Source organism: Rhynchophorus ferrugineus, unplaced genomic scaffold, assembly GCF_030347505.1.
Source record: "Rhynchophorus ferrugineus isolate W39M unplaced genomic scaffold, kcgeb_rfMv2 rfM3, whole genome shotgun sequence".
Lineage (NCBI taxonomy): Eukaryota > Metazoa > Arthropoda > Insecta > Coleoptera > Curculionidae > Rhynchophorus > Rhynchophorus ferrugineus.
The window spans coordinates 23,675,234-23,691,997 of record NW_027472582.1 but is presented as its reverse complement, the minus strand read 5'-3'; the positions used below and the strand labels follow the sequence as shown (position 1 = coordinate 23,691,997).

At 28.5% G+C, this 16,764-nt stretch overlaps 5 protein-coding genes and 1 long non-coding RNA gene across 11 annotated transcripts; 3 read left to right on the top strand and 3 right to left on the bottom strand.

Moving 5' to 3' along the window:
• Positions 1-628: 628 nt before the first annotated feature.
• On the bottom strand, positions 629-3,653 carry LOC143192852 (putative ATP-dependent RNA helicase DDX55 homolog). The gene is made up of 10 exons (XM_076398588.1): positions 3,382-3,653; positions 2,988-3,319; positions 2,810-2,938; positions 2,630-2,747; positions 2,323-2,579; positions 2,029-2,226; positions 1,349-1,483; positions 1,109-1,295; positions 881-1,039; positions 629-830 (listed from the first exon to the last, which is right to left on the bottom strand). The coding sequence occupies exons 1-10, from the start codon at positions 3,533-3,535 to the stop codon at positions 715-717; spliced, it is 1,785 nt and encodes a 594-aa protein (XP_076254703.1). The 5' UTR covers positions 3,536-3,653; the 3' UTR covers positions 629-714.
• Positions 3,654-4,161: 508 nt separating this feature from the next.
• Positions 4,162-5,321, top strand: LOC143192850 (putative peptidyl-tRNA hydrolase 2). Its single transcript, XM_076398586.1, has 4 exons — positions 4,162-4,695; positions 4,743-4,905; positions 4,961-5,086; positions 5,141-5,321. The coding sequence occupies exons 1-4, from the start codon at positions 4,543-4,545 to the stop codon at positions 5,218-5,220; spliced, it is 522 nt and encodes a 173-aa protein (XP_076254701.1). The 5' UTR covers positions 4,162-4,542; the 3' UTR covers positions 5,221-5,321.
• Positions 5,322-5,358: 37 nt separating this feature from the next.
• LOC143192851 (uncharacterized) lies at positions 5,359-6,006 on the top strand. The gene is made up of 2 exons (XR_013004889.1): positions 5,359-5,499; positions 5,550-6,006. It is a non-coding gene; the product is annotated as an uncharacterized LOC143192851 (long non-coding RNA).
• Positions 6,007-6,104: 98 nt separating this feature from the next.
• Positions 6,105-10,206, bottom strand: Lnk (SH2B adapter-like protein Lnk). 4 transcript variants are annotated; one of them, XM_076398577.1, is made up of 9 exons: positions 9,740-10,206; positions 9,435-9,690; positions 9,218-9,384; positions 8,988-9,160; positions 8,766-8,929; positions 8,519-8,704; positions 8,128-8,247; positions 6,624-6,658; positions 6,105-6,565 (listed from the first exon to the last, which is right to left on the bottom strand). In XM_076398577.1, the coding sequence occupies exons 1-9, from the start codon at positions 10,066-10,068 to the stop codon at positions 6,421-6,423; spliced, it is 1,575 nt and encodes a 524-aa protein (XP_076254692.1). In that variant the 5' UTR covers positions 10,069-10,206; the 3' UTR covers positions 6,105-6,420. The 4 variants fall into 4 exon arrangements, with proteins under 4 accessions (XP_076254692.1, XP_076254693.1, XP_076254694.1 ...); XM_076398578.1 differs by having other exon boundaries at positions 9,435-9,684; positions 9,740-10,203; XM_076398579.1 differs by lacking the exon at positions 6,624-6,658.
• A 202-nt stretch (positions 10,207-10,408) lies between these two features.
• Positions 10,409-13,123, top strand: Dpit47 (DNA polymerase interacting tpr containing protein of 47kD). Of its 3 annotated transcripts, XM_076398582.1 has the most exons (8): positions 10,409-10,532; positions 10,723-10,955; positions 11,016-11,133; positions 11,214-11,385; positions 11,469-11,782; positions 11,845-12,004; positions 12,059-12,220; positions 12,281-12,480. In XM_076398582.1, the coding sequence occupies exons 2-8, from the start codon at positions 10,800-10,802 to the stop codon at positions 12,360-12,362; spliced, it is 1,164 nt and encodes a 387-aa protein (XP_076254697.1). In that variant the 5' UTR covers positions 10,409-10,532; positions 10,723-10,799; the 3' UTR covers positions 12,363-12,480. The 3 variants fall into 3 exon arrangements, with proteins under 3 accessions (XP_076254697.1, XP_076254698.1, XP_076254696.1); XM_076398583.1 differs by lacking the exons at positions 10,409-10,532; positions 12,281-12,480 and adding an exon at positions 12,919-13,123 and having other exon boundaries at positions 10,698-10,955; XM_076398581.1 differs by lacking the exon at positions 10,409-10,532 and having other exon boundaries at positions 10,699-10,955.
• Positions 13,110-14,151, bottom strand: LOC143192849 (glutathione S-transferase S1). The gene is made up of 4 exons (XM_076398585.1): positions 13,909-14,151; positions 13,638-13,805; positions 13,433-13,575; positions 13,110-13,370 (listed from the first exon to the last, which is right to left on the bottom strand). The coding sequence occupies exons 1-4, from the start codon at positions 14,039-14,041 to the stop codon at positions 13,176-13,178; spliced, it is 639 nt and encodes a 212-aa protein (XP_076254700.1). The 5' UTR covers positions 14,042-14,151; the 3' UTR covers positions 13,110-13,175.
• Between the last annotated feature and the right edge of the window lie 2,613 nt (positions 14,152-16,764).

Genomic DNA, 16,764 nt, shown 5'->3' with positions numbered 1-16,764 from the left:
TCACCTCTTTCCGTAAAATAGTTTATTTTTTGTTTAAAATCATTTTACATTTTCTAACTGGCGCAGTCGCTATGATTTCAAGATCTGAAATCTGTTCTCTTTTGAATTAAATCAATTAACTTAATATTGAATCAAATTAATTATCAAGAAAAGAATACAGGTTGACGTTAGGTTGCCAATCGTTGCGCAATTACTCAAAGCGTTCCTTTGTGTAGTTAAGTCAGGTAAAACTATCGCGGCCTTAGCCGTAGACTATTAGAATATGGAGTCACCCAAATTTTAAAAACCACTCCGTGGAGGGGTACCATGGAAATTTGGATAGAAATAATACCATATTGAGGTTCTTCGAAGGTAATCTGGTGGACGAAGGTACAATCGATGCTCAAAAACAATTTTTATAACTATAAGCTGGCCAGACAGAATAACGACCACATACATCCCTATGGAGGTTTCTCCAGGAGGGAACTGTAGGGTTATGTAATACGGCCTGACTATCCGTCTATCTGTTTTAAAACTACCTAAATGGTGAAGTAAGACGGGTTGGTCTGTTTTCTTATAGATAAAAATCCTCAGTGTCGTTTATATAGCCGTTCCACAAGTCGCCTCTTCTTTTCGTAAAATAAAACAATTTTTAAGTAAAATAGTTTCTTTTTTACCTAAAATCCTTTCACATTTTTTATATATATATCATATATATTTCATTAAAAAACTTTGCTATGTTAAGCCAATTTCTTTTTCAAATTGTTCATCCGATATTTTTTTCTTTTTCCACTTTTTTAACAAATTTATATCATTTTTCAATTCTTCTAAATCCTCTTTAGATATACCACCTAAAAATATACAATTTAATTTTAAGCATATTACAGAAAAGTTATACTACCTTTTCTTTTCTTGTTTTTAACTTCTTGATTTGCAGCTTGTAGCTTACTTTGTTTCCTCTTCTGTCGGCGTTCCTTTCTACATTCTTTATTTTGTTTTGTTATAGACCATGATTCTGTAACTTTTTTTGTGAATTTCTGTTTTTTACTTGGCCATACACCTAGTTCATATAATTTGATGTTAAACATTCAGCATACATAGCTATTATATTTTAATGTATATCTATTACCTGTAGTTTTATATTCATCTAATTTCTTCAAACGGCTCTGTTCTCTAATTTTATCTTTATAAGGTATATTATTTAAATCTAAATTATCTATTGGTGAGAAATCAGATACATCTCTATTTTTTAGTTCTGGCATCTTCGGTAGTTGTAATAATCCATAAGTAACACCCATAGCGCCAAGAGGTAATTCCTAATAATATAATACAGTTAAAAAATATAATCAATTTAATAACTTTTATATACCTGAACTTTTAGCAAAAGTGAACATTCATGTTTGGAGTAAGCGCGTATGTGAGATACATAGGCTTTTGTACTTTTTTCCATTAAAGCTCTGTCTTTTAACAACAATGTCCTTATAATTTCTCTTAAAGTATTTATCTAAATAAGAAAATATTGATATAGTTAAGAAATGTATTATGCATTAAACTTTTAATGCATAAGTTGCGTCAGGATAATCATCATCATCAACCATAAAATTGAATAGCGTCATATAGAAGACAAAGATCATTTTGGAGTCTAAAGGGCGTCATGAACTAAATGAAGCAATAACATTTGCTACAAGCAACAAAGCATCAGCTTGAACATGAATATGTTAATGGAAAAACTAACAGAATAAGCTACAACACATAAAAAGTTATTATACAACATAACAAAGTCATATTATAGGTAGCTAAGGAAATCAGAGGCATTATTTTGACACTTGACTGAAAGACAAGTTTGAAAAGTGACTGGCTTAATCTGAGTCTGTCTGCTTTTTGTAAAAATGAATAGCCAATAATGAAACATACTTTGACTCAAACAAACTATTTTAAATTACTTTCACATTCTTTCTTACAAATTAAGAAGTTTCTTAAAAATTATGAATTATTAATCACTAAATCAAATTATTAATATAAACATATAAAATTATACTTATAACATGCCTTATTTTCATCAGCAGAGTCATTTAATCTTTGCAATTTAACTCTTTGATTTGCATCTATAAAATTTACATAAGGTTCTTCGTTTTCAAGGAGTATAATTAAAGCACTTCCATTATTTCCTTGTCTGGCTGTTCTTCCAACCCTATGCACAAAGGCTGCAGCATTTGCTGGAGGATCCCATTGAAGAACCCAATCAACCTACCATGTAAAAATTGCAGTCACATAAATTATTTTAATTCATTATATATATGAAACATAGAACTGATCAATATTATTACATATAATAAACTGTACCTCTGGAATATCAATTCCTCTTGCCATTACATCTGTACATAATAATAAAGCTTTTTCACTAGTCCTGAATTTTTCCAATACAACTTTTCGTTTATCTTTCATTTTACCATGTATTGCAAGAATAGGGATATTTAATTTTTTACAAAGAATAGGAAATATTTTCATCCAATAGTCTACACAGGCACACGTGGGCAAAAAAAGCATAGATTTATTTACTTGTTTTTGTTCCAAAAAACAAATTAATGTAGCTAATTTTCCTAAAATTAATAACTAGTACAAAAAGAAATGGCAATATAAATTGTCTTACCATTATTTTTACTAACAATATAAAAGTTTTGCAACATATCAGGAGTACTTTGTTTAGCTTTTGCAGACACACTGACTAAAACAGGATTTCTTAGACCTGCTCTAATTAAATTTTGAACCTAAGATATAATTTATTACTGCAAGTTATTAAAACACTTTTAATATGGAATTAGAATCACACCTCTTTAGTCTGTGTAGCTGAAAATAAACCAGTTCTTCTTTGTTTAGGCAAAAAACTAAAAATTGTGTCCAATGTCTTTTGAAAACCTAAATCTAAAAGTCTATCTGCTTCATCTAAGACCAACATTTCCTAAAACCAATATGTTACATATGATTATCATTAAAGAGGGTTTACTTACTAAATGTTTTATTGAGTTTGGCAAATTAATAGCATGGTTTCCAGTTAACAAATCTTCTAGTCTGCCAGGTGTACAAATAATAATATTTCCCCCATTAATTCTGAAGTGCTTTATATCATCTTCCACACTACTACCCCCAACTAACAAAATCTGGGTTAGGCCCTCTATATTTTTCAGCATTTGCTCTAGGACTTCTTTGGTTTGTAATGCCAATTCTCTTGTAGGTGAAATAATGATTGCTCCAACTTGATGCTTTTTCCATTTTTCTTCAAATGATCTTTTCTTTAAGATATCCAACATAGGTATTAGAAAAGCAAGAGTTTTGCCTGAACCTAATTAAAAATAAGGTGTACCATAGGCTTGAAATAAAATTAGAGTCAAGCACAATTTATACCTGTTACAGCTTCAGCAGCAACATCTTTATTGTTCAACAATTGTGGGATAACAGCAGCCTGAACTGGTGTCATATAAGGAAAATTGAAAGATTTGACTGCATTGCATACTTCATCATTTAAATGGACATTTAATTCGTGCCATGACTTGGGCATTTTATATAAGATTTATCAATATCAATGTATAATGTAAGTTTACAGAGAAAAAGTAAAATTATACCACAAATTATTGAGAATGTGTTTTGTGGTTATACCACCATTTAGGGATGCCTTAAAATTATCGATATTCTTAATTTTCTTTGATCGATATTTCTTGATGTTTTTTAAAAAATTTGATAGAAATAATGAAATATATAAAATTACGATATATGATAGAATATATAAAATTAAATTTACGAGTACAGGGAGGTTTTGATATTCAATTTTTTGGGAATATATATTAATTTCTTTTCCAATATTTTTTTGAAATTTATTTAAGTATACTGGAATAACTATATTTTTAAAAATATATCGATATTATTTATACTAATATATATCGATATTACTTTAGCCGATATTTTTTCAGAAAAAAATTAAATATTATTTTTAACAAACCTTTAAAATTAGTTCTTAATTCAATTAATTTAATTATTATTAATTAAATAAGATATATTTTTTTGGTCCAGTATTTGGCTATTTTTGTTTTTTCTTAAGAATATCCATATATATTTTTGTAAATTATCGATATTTTTTACTCTTATTGCAAAAAAAATATCGATATCTTTTTTGGCCGATATATAGATATATCGATATGTTTTTTTAATATCGGAAGCTTTATATAATTTTATAATATATTTTTTTTTGGTGGTCAACACCCCGACTATAGCTACATAGATGCAGTATAATCTGCTACAGAATGGAAACAATAGTTTTTTAACATTCAAATTTATTAACTCATTTTTGTTTTTTCAAATCGTATTTTAATGTAATATTATAATACTATAAAGATAATACTTTAGTAATATAAACTAAATAAGTAAAATCAATCTTAAAATGTTGCTTCCTAAAGAAACTAATTTTGAGTCAATAATTAAGAATATTAAGATCACTTTGAGGTTAAAGATTTTTAAAAAAATGTTGAGAGGTTAAATTTCTAATATAATATAGATTTATAAATTCGTGAAATGAGTCTTATAGCAACTACATCATATATTGCAGTTTTTAGCGCTGGAACTATTATTGGAGCTGCATCAACATATTTTCTAATAAAATTTCGTTACAAACCCAAAAATAAAACCGGTCCAGTTTGGTCTAATGGAATGGAAGAGAGATATGAGGTATTTTGAATTACAACTCAATGTAGTAGTTAACTATATTGTTTCAGTTTGAAGATATTAATGACGAGGTTAGATTAATATTAGGAGTTCGTAATGATTTGAAAATGCAAAAGGGGAAAGTTGCGGCACAATGTGGTCATGGAGCCATGGCAGCATATGCTAAAACTTTAAATACATCTCAAAAGTTATTAAAAGAATGGTTAAAAAGTGGTAAATTTAGTAATGTCTTTCAAGTATCAATACATATAGCAATTTTAATTTTTAGGTGGTACAAAAATAGCATTAAGGGTTGAATCAGAAGAACAAATGTTGGATTTAGAGAGAAAAGCAAAAAGTGTTAATGTTTTAAGTTGTATAATTAGAGATGCGGGTCAAACTCAGGTAGCGCCAGGTAGAAGGTAAATTAATTTTTTTTAATAGGGCTTACTGCTTATTTCTATTTTAGGTTCAAGAACTGTAATAGCTATTGGTCCTGCACCTAAAAGTGTTTTAGATAAAATTACAGGCCACCTTAAGCTTTATTAATACTTTACTAAACTTGTAATAATACTTTACAAAATTGGTAGGAATTTTTCCTACAGTAAATTACCTAAATGTTATAAAATAAATTAACAGGACTCTCAAAAGTAATTTATATTTATAAGTAATTATCAATACTTATTTCCTAATAACCTCATTATTATCACTATACAATTTGTGAGGTTAATATTAAATTATTTTATACAATGAAAAGAAGTATAATTCCAAAGTTAGCTTTCAAGGCTTTAAAGGATGCAGAATTAAATATAGCTAATCAAGGAACATGTAAGTTTTTGTCATATGTTAAAAATCCTTTATGTAAATTTGTTTTTTAGTTTCCAATGAAAGTTTAGAGAAATTGTATTCGTATTTTGACGAAACATTTTTGCTCGCCACTGAGTTATTAGAAAAATGCAAAATACAACAATTTTCAACTCCCGATAGGTTAAGGAAAATATATAAAATATCGGTTAATGATGAATATTATACAGTATTTGATAACATAAATTTCTGTATGTGTGAAGATTTCCAACTGGCGGTTTTGAATAAAAAGAGTCAAATAACTTGTAAACATGTTTTAGCTGTTAATATTGCTAAAGTTACTAAGAATGTCAGTAATGAAAGTATTACACCTCTAATGTATGAAAATTTCTTGAATGAACAAATTCATTGCCTGTATGATACTTGAAAAAGTAAAATTAATTGTAAGAAAGGAGATATCTATTGAATGGAGAATTTAAATTGATTTATATGTATAGTATTGTACGGTTATTAAATATTACATTAACTGAATATATGCGTATTATCTAGCTATATCAATCATAATTTGACAAGTGTATGCATGTAAATTCACTGGTATAGGATAATATGGGAAAGGAAACAAAAACAAATTTATTTTAAACACATTACTATATATAATAAATGCATCCGTCATGATATAAGTTGTCTAGCATTCCACCATGTATGGGAGAAAAATATATCTGATTTTGAACTTGAAATATTTGATTATTGTGTTAACAATAAGAAATATTTAGATTTACATTTACCAAATTTTGGCACATTTCTAATGGGTCCCTATAAATTTTAATGACATTGAAAATGTGTAATACAGGATAACACACATAACAGTAAGAAAAATGTGGAATGTGTGAAAAATGCACATCAAACAGCAATATAAAATCACAGATAATTCATAAATAAAATACATCAAATTCTCAATGAAGAAACAAAAATCATGACAAAGAATTTAAACAAAGCTATATTGGTTTTCAACTGCCCTGCTTGTAGCTTCACTTTGAATTTGATCCAGGGTTGTTTCTTGTGTTCGAACACTTCCATTATGAGTAATAACCTGGAAAAATATTTTAGATTGTGCATAGAAATACATAATAAAAATATATAAGCATTACATTTTTGTGTACCAAAGAAAATTAAATAAGGGAACCTGTTGAAAATAAAACAAACATAAAAATTGGAAATATTTTATATTTACACAGTATACTTTTGTACTTAAATATATAATATTTTGACAAAATATAGGTCTTAGCTGTAAACTGAAGTAATAGTTTGGGTTTTTTAATAATTTAATTTTATTACTTAAATTAAGAATAAATATGAAATTAACCAGAAAAATAATATAAAAATAACTTATTAGATCAAGTATACATTGATAATTCCTAACATAAAAATTGCACTTTCAATATTTGTACATATACTATTGATATTATCATCTATGAGTATTCTTAAGATAATCTTAAGATTTTTAATGACAGAATATCATCAAATTATAAATTAAAAACAGTATATAGTTCCTTCAGTAAAAAAGCTACCACCAAAAAAATATGAATACTATGGTAGTATGGCTTTTCAAATATACAGACTGTCTCAAAGTGCTATGAACATTCTATGTGAAAAAGTTTAGACTAACCTGAATTTAAATATAATGGTATCAATATGATACATGAATTTATAAAATGAAATTGCACAATCAAATGTATAAATATAACATTTGAAAGCAATTATGAGACACACTGTATAATTTTATCACACGAATGATTAACTAATGATGACAAATGGATACAGACATTCAAACATTCATCTTCGAACAGAAAGGATTATGTACAAAATTATAATCTAAATTGAATTAAATAAAATGAGGTATAAAAAAAGAAAGGTAGATAATAGGAGGGAAAATAATAGGTTTCATACCACATATACACAAAACATAAATTGTATTCATTCATTTAAAAACAATAAATAAAATAAATTGCTTCCTACTGTGATTAATATTTCTACAAAATGCTGTAGCTATTTATCAAATAAGCTTCTTTTAATAAAATTACCAAATCAAGAAGTTACTCTTAAAGACAATTATAAATTATAGCTAGATTTGTGATGCGATGACATTCAAAATGATCTACATTTTTAAGTGTCTACAACATTGCAATTGCAATATTTTTCATGATTTTGATAAAAATTAGTTCAATAAGAAATATTCTCGATAAAAGAATGGAAAGGATCATTCTTAACATTAGAGGCTTGATTTCGAATATTATGAGATTATAAGTAATTCATATAAAGAGCTTCCAAATAATTTAGTTATACTAAATTATTTTATATGTAAAATTAATCAGATCTATATTTCGACTATTTTTCTTACATTCAATCCATACTAAAAATTTTGCATTATCGAATCACCCATTCCTTGTAAAATAAAGATTCATATTCCACCACCTCGAAAATTCAGTCAAAAAAAAATAGAGCATTTATTTGTGACCATGTTAATAACTCTGAAATGAAGGTAGATTTACATTGTACCATAACACAAATAAATACCCTAGCACTTTCTACTTTCCTTCTACACATGAGATACAAACACCTACTATATCTATTCTGTTCTAACATCTATCTCACTTGTCTCACTTCCGGTACTGGCATAGGACGGCGACCTCCAGGTTCGTTACTGTTTGCAGAGGTTGGTACATTGGTGGCGTTGCTTGGTGATGAAGCATTACGTCCAGCCGAATGCTGTAGCTAACATTTATTTATCTTTTTAGGCTGTAAAAACATTTGTATTGATATAATAGGTGTACAAAAACGATTAGTTAACACCGACATAAATTTAATAATATATTTTATTATGTAAAAATTAATTCTTCTAGCAGATTCTTTGTTCTCTACAGAGTATTATTTTTGATAATATAATAAATTTATCTAATATAGGTAGATATATCTAGAAATCTATTAGAAGTACAATCAAAATTTGTACACCTATACATAATAAACTTAGATATATTATTCTTACCTGTTGTCGAGCATTGGGATTTAAAATGTAATCTGTCAAAGTTACATCAGAATTCCCACCACTTTCCAAAGGTATTGGATGAGTTCGAAAATTTTCAAGCATTTCATAAATTGATGCAAACCAGTAGTGTTGTAACCTACATTGACCATGCTCATTAATTGTCATCCTAAGATGTTTTGCTCTACCCTGAAAGAAATATGTTTTATTATGTTAAAATAACTATACAGGATGTTTAAAAAAAACTTACTTGAAAATTGAATGTTAGGACAAATTCGCCTGTTCTGGTTTCACTTTGTCGAACCAAAAATCTCCCATGGCCAACTGTACCATCATGTAAGACTTGTTGTGTTGCTTCTGATCGAGGTAACATTCCATGAAACCATAACTCCTTTTTTAATGTCTGACCAATATCTGTGATATATCTTAAATTTAATAATAGTTAAATAATTTATAACAATATAAAATATACCATGTGTTGTATCTGTGGTAGATGGTCCAACTTCAAAATTTGAATTAGAAGATAATCTGTCATTGGGACGACCACTGGAAGCATGCCTAGGTGGTAAATCTGGCGCATTTGATTGGTATTCAGTATTTCCTGTAGTTAACTCATTACCTCCAGGACCAAGCCTCATACAATATCTAGGTATAAGATATTAGCAAGTCATATACAATTCTCTATCATAGTGTAAATGTTACCTTATAGTTGCTAACCAAGACCTCATATCATCTGTATCATGAGCTTCAATAACAAATTCCATGTTATTGCTTGCTTTTAAAACAAATGTATTTTCATGATCAGGCATTTCTAATGCAGTTGTTTCTCTTGCTTCGGTTATGAGAGCACAAAAAACACCACTACGTGGCTAAATAAAATAGAATTGTAAAAATATTAACATATTTCTAAGCCATATACCTTAGGATTTTTTGGTGGAGAATAAAATTCTAACATATATCCTCCTGTTGCTTTAACCAGCTGTAACCTACACTTTTCCCACTTGGGAGTTCCAGAAGGCTGATCCAAACATTCAGGTGTAGTATAATCTACTATTCCCTCTTTTCGACATTCAACAACTATTTTGGCCAATTTAGTTTTATTATGGCTAACAGAATCATCATCTGAATGCTTGTGGAAGAGATCCTTGCTTTTTCTTAACATTTTGAAACTTAATCTAAAAAGATAAGATACATTTGCAATGCAACAGAGTATGTAACTCAAACCTTCTGAAAAATGGTTTATGGCTCATTTTTGGAGATCCATCATCAACTTCAAAATTATCCTCATTTGTAGATGTTTTCACTCCATTTAAAACTTTTGTACCGCCTAATCGACGTCTAGTAAAATCTTTTTCGAATTCTTCTGTGAAACATTCTATAAATTTTTTTAATAAATCTTTATGGTTTACTAAATTTCTAGTATTTTCTGGCAAGTTCATATTAATATACTGATTACAACTTCTTGAAAAGTCTTGTGCAGCAACAACGGCATGTCTTTCACAAAAATCTATCCACGTATTCTCAGGACTGGTATTTTCGAATGCAGCCGCCATACTGTGATTGTTTATAAAGAAAATTTAATAAATAATTACATGTTTTAATAGGAAAATAGCGCAAAAATAGGTTTGTTTTGATTACACAAGTGAGGTACCAAACCTACGACGCCATTAACTTTTTGACGGATTACTTATTGTCAGTGTCATTTTACTTTAAAGAATATGTATATATATAATTTTCTTAGCTTACTGCTGTGATAATTATATATATCTCAACTTTTATTTCGATATATAGAGTAAAATATTTTAAGCTAATAACATTTCGTAAAATAAAAAGTGCCTTATAATAATTAAAGAAGACGCTTTATGATAGCATTGGGCATAATCGATGTATTTGGTTTTCCCAATACTTAATTTGATAAAGAATAATATATTTTTACTTCATAAAACTCTATACAATTAACAAACCCTTCGTTAACAATTATGGAAATATTGTGGTTTGTTTAACCTTCAAATAACTTGTATGTTTTTTTCCTTTCTATCTCGATTACAGCATACATTAAGTAATAATTTTAAAGGTTTATCAAAAATTATATTTAATTTATATTAAAAAATTTCCCCAAAAATATCGATTTTTTTTAGAAAATATCGATATAAATATATACGTTTTTTTTCTGCATTCCTAATTCAGAGTCGATATGTCTTTTTTAGGGATCTATGACTGTTTAGAAGACCATTATATTATATAAAAAAAATATATATATAATTACAATATAATAAATATTAGAATGGATGGTGAGAATTCATTAAGATCGAATAAAACTATGACTGATGTAGAAAGGTTAGAATTAGCACAGAAACTTGATGCAGATTTAGATGAATTTATAAATAATTTACCGCGAAGGAAATATGAAGATGGTTGGCCCGAAGATTCTTGGGAAGAGGCATGTATATTATCTTTTACTAAAAAATGCCGGTATTTACAATGATCCACATTTTTAAAGGAAATGTTTAAACATCCATTTTTTATGAAAAAATCTCCACAACCAGGCGAAGATTTACATCCATTATATGAAGGTCTTCAAAAATTGAAATATGACCCAGAAGAAAATGAACCACATGGTATATTATAATGTAATTGGACATTTAATATATGTAAGTTTTTGTAGAGAATATTTATTCAATATATGTATATTTTTTAGAATTAGCTATAGCATATAAAGAAGATGGTAATTTTAACTTCAAGCATAAAAATTATCGCTTAGCTATTGTTGCTTATACAGAGGGTATTAAGCAGAAATGTGGAGATGTAGAAATTGAAGCTAGTTTACTAAATAATAGGTCAGCTGCTCATTGGTTTTTGAATAATTATAGGTAATAATTATATATACCATATATGTTACCCTTTATAAATATATAAATGTGTATTGTTATTGTGTAAATGTATTAATTTATAGATCATGTTTGAGAGATTGTGTACTTGCTTTAAAAATAAAACCAGATTATGATAAAGTTATAAGTAGAGCTGCTAATTGTGCTTACTATTTAAAACAATATGAAAAAGCTATTCAGTTTTGTGATAAATTATTAGATAAAAACAAAGATGATAAAATTATATTGGAGTTAAGAAAGAACTCCATAAGTCAAGCCAAATTAGCAGAAAGGAATGAAAGAAAAAATAAATTAGAAACCAAAAGAAAAAAGCAACTAGAAGACAAATTAATTAAGGAAATTTTAGAGAGGGGATATATAATTGAAGGAGGCTCAAGTGGTAAGTTTTAAATATATATATATATATATATATATATATATATATAATTATTATTGTTTTAGGGAACATACATTTAAGCCTTTTGGAGCCATGCTTTCCACAACTGGCAAATTGTAGAGTATCTTTAGATACAGATAGTAATCTTTTAATATGGCCTGTAGTCTTTGTATACCCAGAATATAAAATAATGGATTATATACAACAGTTTCCGGAGGATGTTTGGTATATGTACCATATTACTTGTTTTTATTTCTTCATTAACAAATTATTTTGCAGTTTTTATGAACAACTCAAAATTGTTTTTGAAACCTTTCCAGAATGGGATAAAAATCATGAATATACAGTGGAAGCATTAAATGTCTATTTTGAAACTGAAGGACAAAAAATTATAAAGATTGATCTTCAAAAGACTTTAAGTGAAATATTACATAGCTCAAGGTAATACATTATTATTATTATATGATATAGATGCTACTGATTAATGTATTTTTATTAAAGGTATGTTATCAGAGCTGGAACACCATCTTTTATAATTGTTGTACAAAATAGTGCTGTTGAAAGAAAATTGTTAGAAGGTTAAGAAATATAAAGGACTATTTTTTATTTTAACCTGCTCTGTTACTTTTAACATATTTTAATTATAACAATTACTTTTTGTTCCGTTATTGTTAATAATATTATATTATCATTTTCTATTACTTTGTCAATTCATTTAAGTAATTTCTTATTTCGATTATTTTTTGGTGAATAAACCCTTCAATTCTAGAAAAATCTTGAAAATTGATATATTTTATCTTTGCTTTTATGAACGATGACGTATCTAGGGCGATGCGATCGTACAGTAGCTTGTTTACAGCAAAGTCAAAACCTACACACTTAGTAGGAATACTTAGGTTATGTTTTTACAATGGCGCTAGTCTCGCATTAGCGAAAGATTGTATTGGGGTCACCGCTGTCTAAGAACCGACATTTTTATTATTGTAAAAAGCGATTTCTGATTTTTATATTATTAAAATAATTTTTTTTTAATTTTGAAGCGATATCTGATGTTTTATATTTAAATGGTAGAAGGTGTGAATTAATTTGTCATGTACTAATATATTTTATAACGAAAAATGTTTGGTTTTTCCTTGTAGGATTTTACATTGTTATCTATATATGACAAACATGCAGAACATGTATGCCCTGCCCTAGGATTTGAACCTACAATTGTTGCGGCAGTAGGACTGTCCTGTCGTCTTGTCCATCGTAGCTACTAAGCCATAAGTTCATTTTATTGGACAAAATGAATTCCCAAAATATTTACGAAAAGTTTAAACAAATACAGTTAAATTTTAAAATATAGAAATATCTTTATTACCCTAAAACATAAAAGTAAAGTCTTTTATTTCATTCATTTTTTGCCATGTCCTGGAGGTGGCATCATTGGTTTTTCAACTGGTCTAATCTCCAACCACTTTTTAATAGCGGGCAAATTGTGAACTCGCTCAATAAGGTTGGTCAATGCGGGATAAGGTTTTAATACGCCAGCATTGCGCTTTTCTATTGAACTTAGCGTTGTAGCAAAGACAAAATCCGCCCAAGTAGTCTAAAAAGTAAAATAACAAAAAGGAGTAAGTACTACTTATTTCTGTAGGATAAATATTTTACTTGTGATCCTACTGCGAAACCACCATTTTTGTCGACGATGGAGTTAAATCTACTCAAGTAAAATGGGTATTCTTCTTCATATATTTTCTTTTTAAGCGCTTCTTTTTTTTCAGGATCACTCTCAAGGAACAGTTTTCTTGAACCTATTATGATAATTTAAATAAGATTTGGCAATTATACAAACTTTAACATTACAGAACTTTACCTTGTTGGAAATCTGAAATGGTATCTATTAAAACATCGCACTGGAGCGCTTCCCATTCATCTTTTCCTGTTAATTTGAATTGCCTTGCCAGGTATCTGGCAATAGCATTACTTTGAGCAACCGGTTTTCCATCGATTTCTAAAATTGGAATTTGTCCAAATGGCGTATCTGTAATTAAAATAAAAATACAATTTTTATTTTTTATATAATTATTTTGTTAATACTTGTTATAATGTTTTTTCAATTAACATCTTCATTATTAAAAACTTACCCTTTTTGATTTCATGCCACTGTTCTCTAGATACTCGTACATCTTCATAAGGTTGGTTACAATATGCGAAAATATATCTGATTGGTTCCGCACGGCCGGTTAAGTCGAAATAAATAAGTTTGTATGATGACATTTTTACTAATACAAATTTCTTAATAACATGTAATTTAATATTTAGAGAAAATGACTATACGAAGTGATTTTGAGTTAAAGTGTATTTATATAAAAATTGAAATATTTTTGGTTTTTGATAAAATCTAGATATAAATAATTCCTGTATTACAGAACATATGATTCTTCGTACTTAAAGATAAGCGTTAAGTAAATATTTGCACTATAATTAAGTGTTATTTCATTGTACAATTACAATTCAAAATATATACTATAGTTGATAGGTTAACCTCATTGTTGGATAACAGTGGAACTTTTAATGACTAATCGTATTATTTCGGATTGTTATGCAATCTAACAGTGGATAGAAGATCATAATGTTTCAAGCTATTTATATATTAGCTTTGAAATTTTTCTCACTGCCGTTATTCAATTTCTTGATAATACCATATTGTTGAATACGTATCCCAATTGAAAAATATTTCTAGGAGTACAAAAATAGACAGAGAGTGGTAGCTATTCATTCATATAATATTAACAAGATATAGCACTTCGGAGTCAACAAAGTGTTACCATAGTGTCACTCTCTCGATCGTTAAGTGGTCATTGTTTTTGACAAGTTTTTGACACCTTTGTCGCTTTTTAGGTTTAAAAGCGCCCTAGCTGCTGCTCATCTTCAACTTGATTTCTTTCCCCCACGGTAATTCGGTTATGTCATTGTCATTAACATCTTTACATAAAATAATTTGTTGTGATCGGCCAGATTCTGAAGGTCTCAAATCTCAGGAATAGTCTGTGCATATAAATAAATATAAAAGTCTGAAAATTATTTGTCCCACTAACTGGATTAATAAGTCTTCATATTGGTTATGCAATGAAGTATTGGGGAGTTTTATAACAGACGGGTTTAAACGATGAGGAAAATCTGTTTAGGTGGTAGAAGACTGAAGAGAGAGAGAGAGAAGACTAAGGAGACGGACAGGAATATACCATGGTATTCTTTAGTCAGGGGTCACTTTTTTATTTCAAACATGTTTCAAATAGGATACTACATAGCTTGCTATCATACAAACATTTTTGATAGAGTTATCGTACAGAGTTTCTTTTAAAGGTATGCATCTTTACAATTTTATTTCTGTTTATTCTGCAAAATGGGATCAACTCAATCAATTTCGGTATATTTATAGTATCAGGAATTTTATTATTTGAGATGAAATCGTTAAAAAAATGGTTATAAAGCTCCGTCGACTTTCACCCTAAAACTTCTAGGGGTAAGCAAAGATGGTTTGTAGCAAATTATATTGCAGAAGATTATCTATTTGCAGAAGATTAACAGGGACAAGATGGTGGAAAACTTGACGATATCAAATGACATGAGGAGTTCTAGGAAAACTATAGCTGTATCATTTTTAGGCTAATAAATAATATGGGTTGATTTCTTTTTTTAAGAAATTTGTTCAAGTACTACAAATAGTAAATGCCACAAATAACTTTACCTGTGGCTTCGGTAGTTCGCTAGAAGGAATACTATGTTGGTTAAACGTTTGTTGTAACAAATTACTTAATAAACAAACTATTACCTTTCAAATGCGCTATATTATGGCTTCATTGTATAAGTATCACTAGAGATGTGAGACTATACAGCCATATACTATAAAATCTAAATCGATTGCAGTTACAATGACAAATTTATTGCTTACTTGAAACTCTGTTCAATTCTTATAAATTTATTTTATAGGCATCCGGATGTGGAAGTTGATAGACCTTTTGTTCAAAATCCAGCAGCGAAACGAACTCTTGTCCAAGAACTAGAAATGGTTCTACACCAGAATAACAATTTAATCAAATTGTTCAAAATAGCATTTCGGGCTTGCGCATGTAATTTCTGTAGCCATCTGGTTCTAATTGTAACTATTCTAATACATTTTTATGTGTATATTTGTTTCTCTTACACAACCATATTTTCATCTATGTTCTTTTATTATACTTTTTTGTTTTCGCCCTTTTTCATAATGATAACTGCAATTGCAGTGCTAAATCTTTAATATTTAGAGATATAAAATAAAGTGAAGTACGTGCATTATGCAGTCTATTCACTAGAGATGTAAGACTATACAGCCATATACTACAAAATCTAAATCGATTGCAGTTACAATGACAAATTTATTGCTTACTTGAAACTCTGTTCAATTCTTATAAATTTATTTTATAGGCATCCGGATGTGGAAGTTGATAGACCTTTTGTTCAAAATCCAGCAGCGAAACGAACTCTTGTCCAAGAACTAGAAATGGTTCTACACCAGAATAACAATTTAATCAAATTGTTCAAAATAGCATTTCGGGCTTGCGCATGTAATTTCTGTAGCCATCTGGTTCTAATTGTAACTATTCTAATACATTTTTATGTGTATATTTGTTTCTCTTACACAACCATATTTTCATCTATGTTCTTTTATTATACTTTTTTGTTTTCGCCCTTTTTCATAATGATAACTGCAATTGCAGTGCTAAATCTTTAATATTTAGAGATATAAAATAAAGTGAAGTACGTGCATTATGCAGTCTATTCTATTCTAGATTATATAGTCTATATAAAATTCGATTTGACTTGGTACCGGTTGCTCATATTGTCAAATGTCTGCAGAATTGTCGAAAGTTAGTGATTATAATTAGGGGTTATAAACTGACAGATGCAAACCAAAAGTGAAATTTGATGCGGCAACAATGCGCTCAAGTACTCACGTC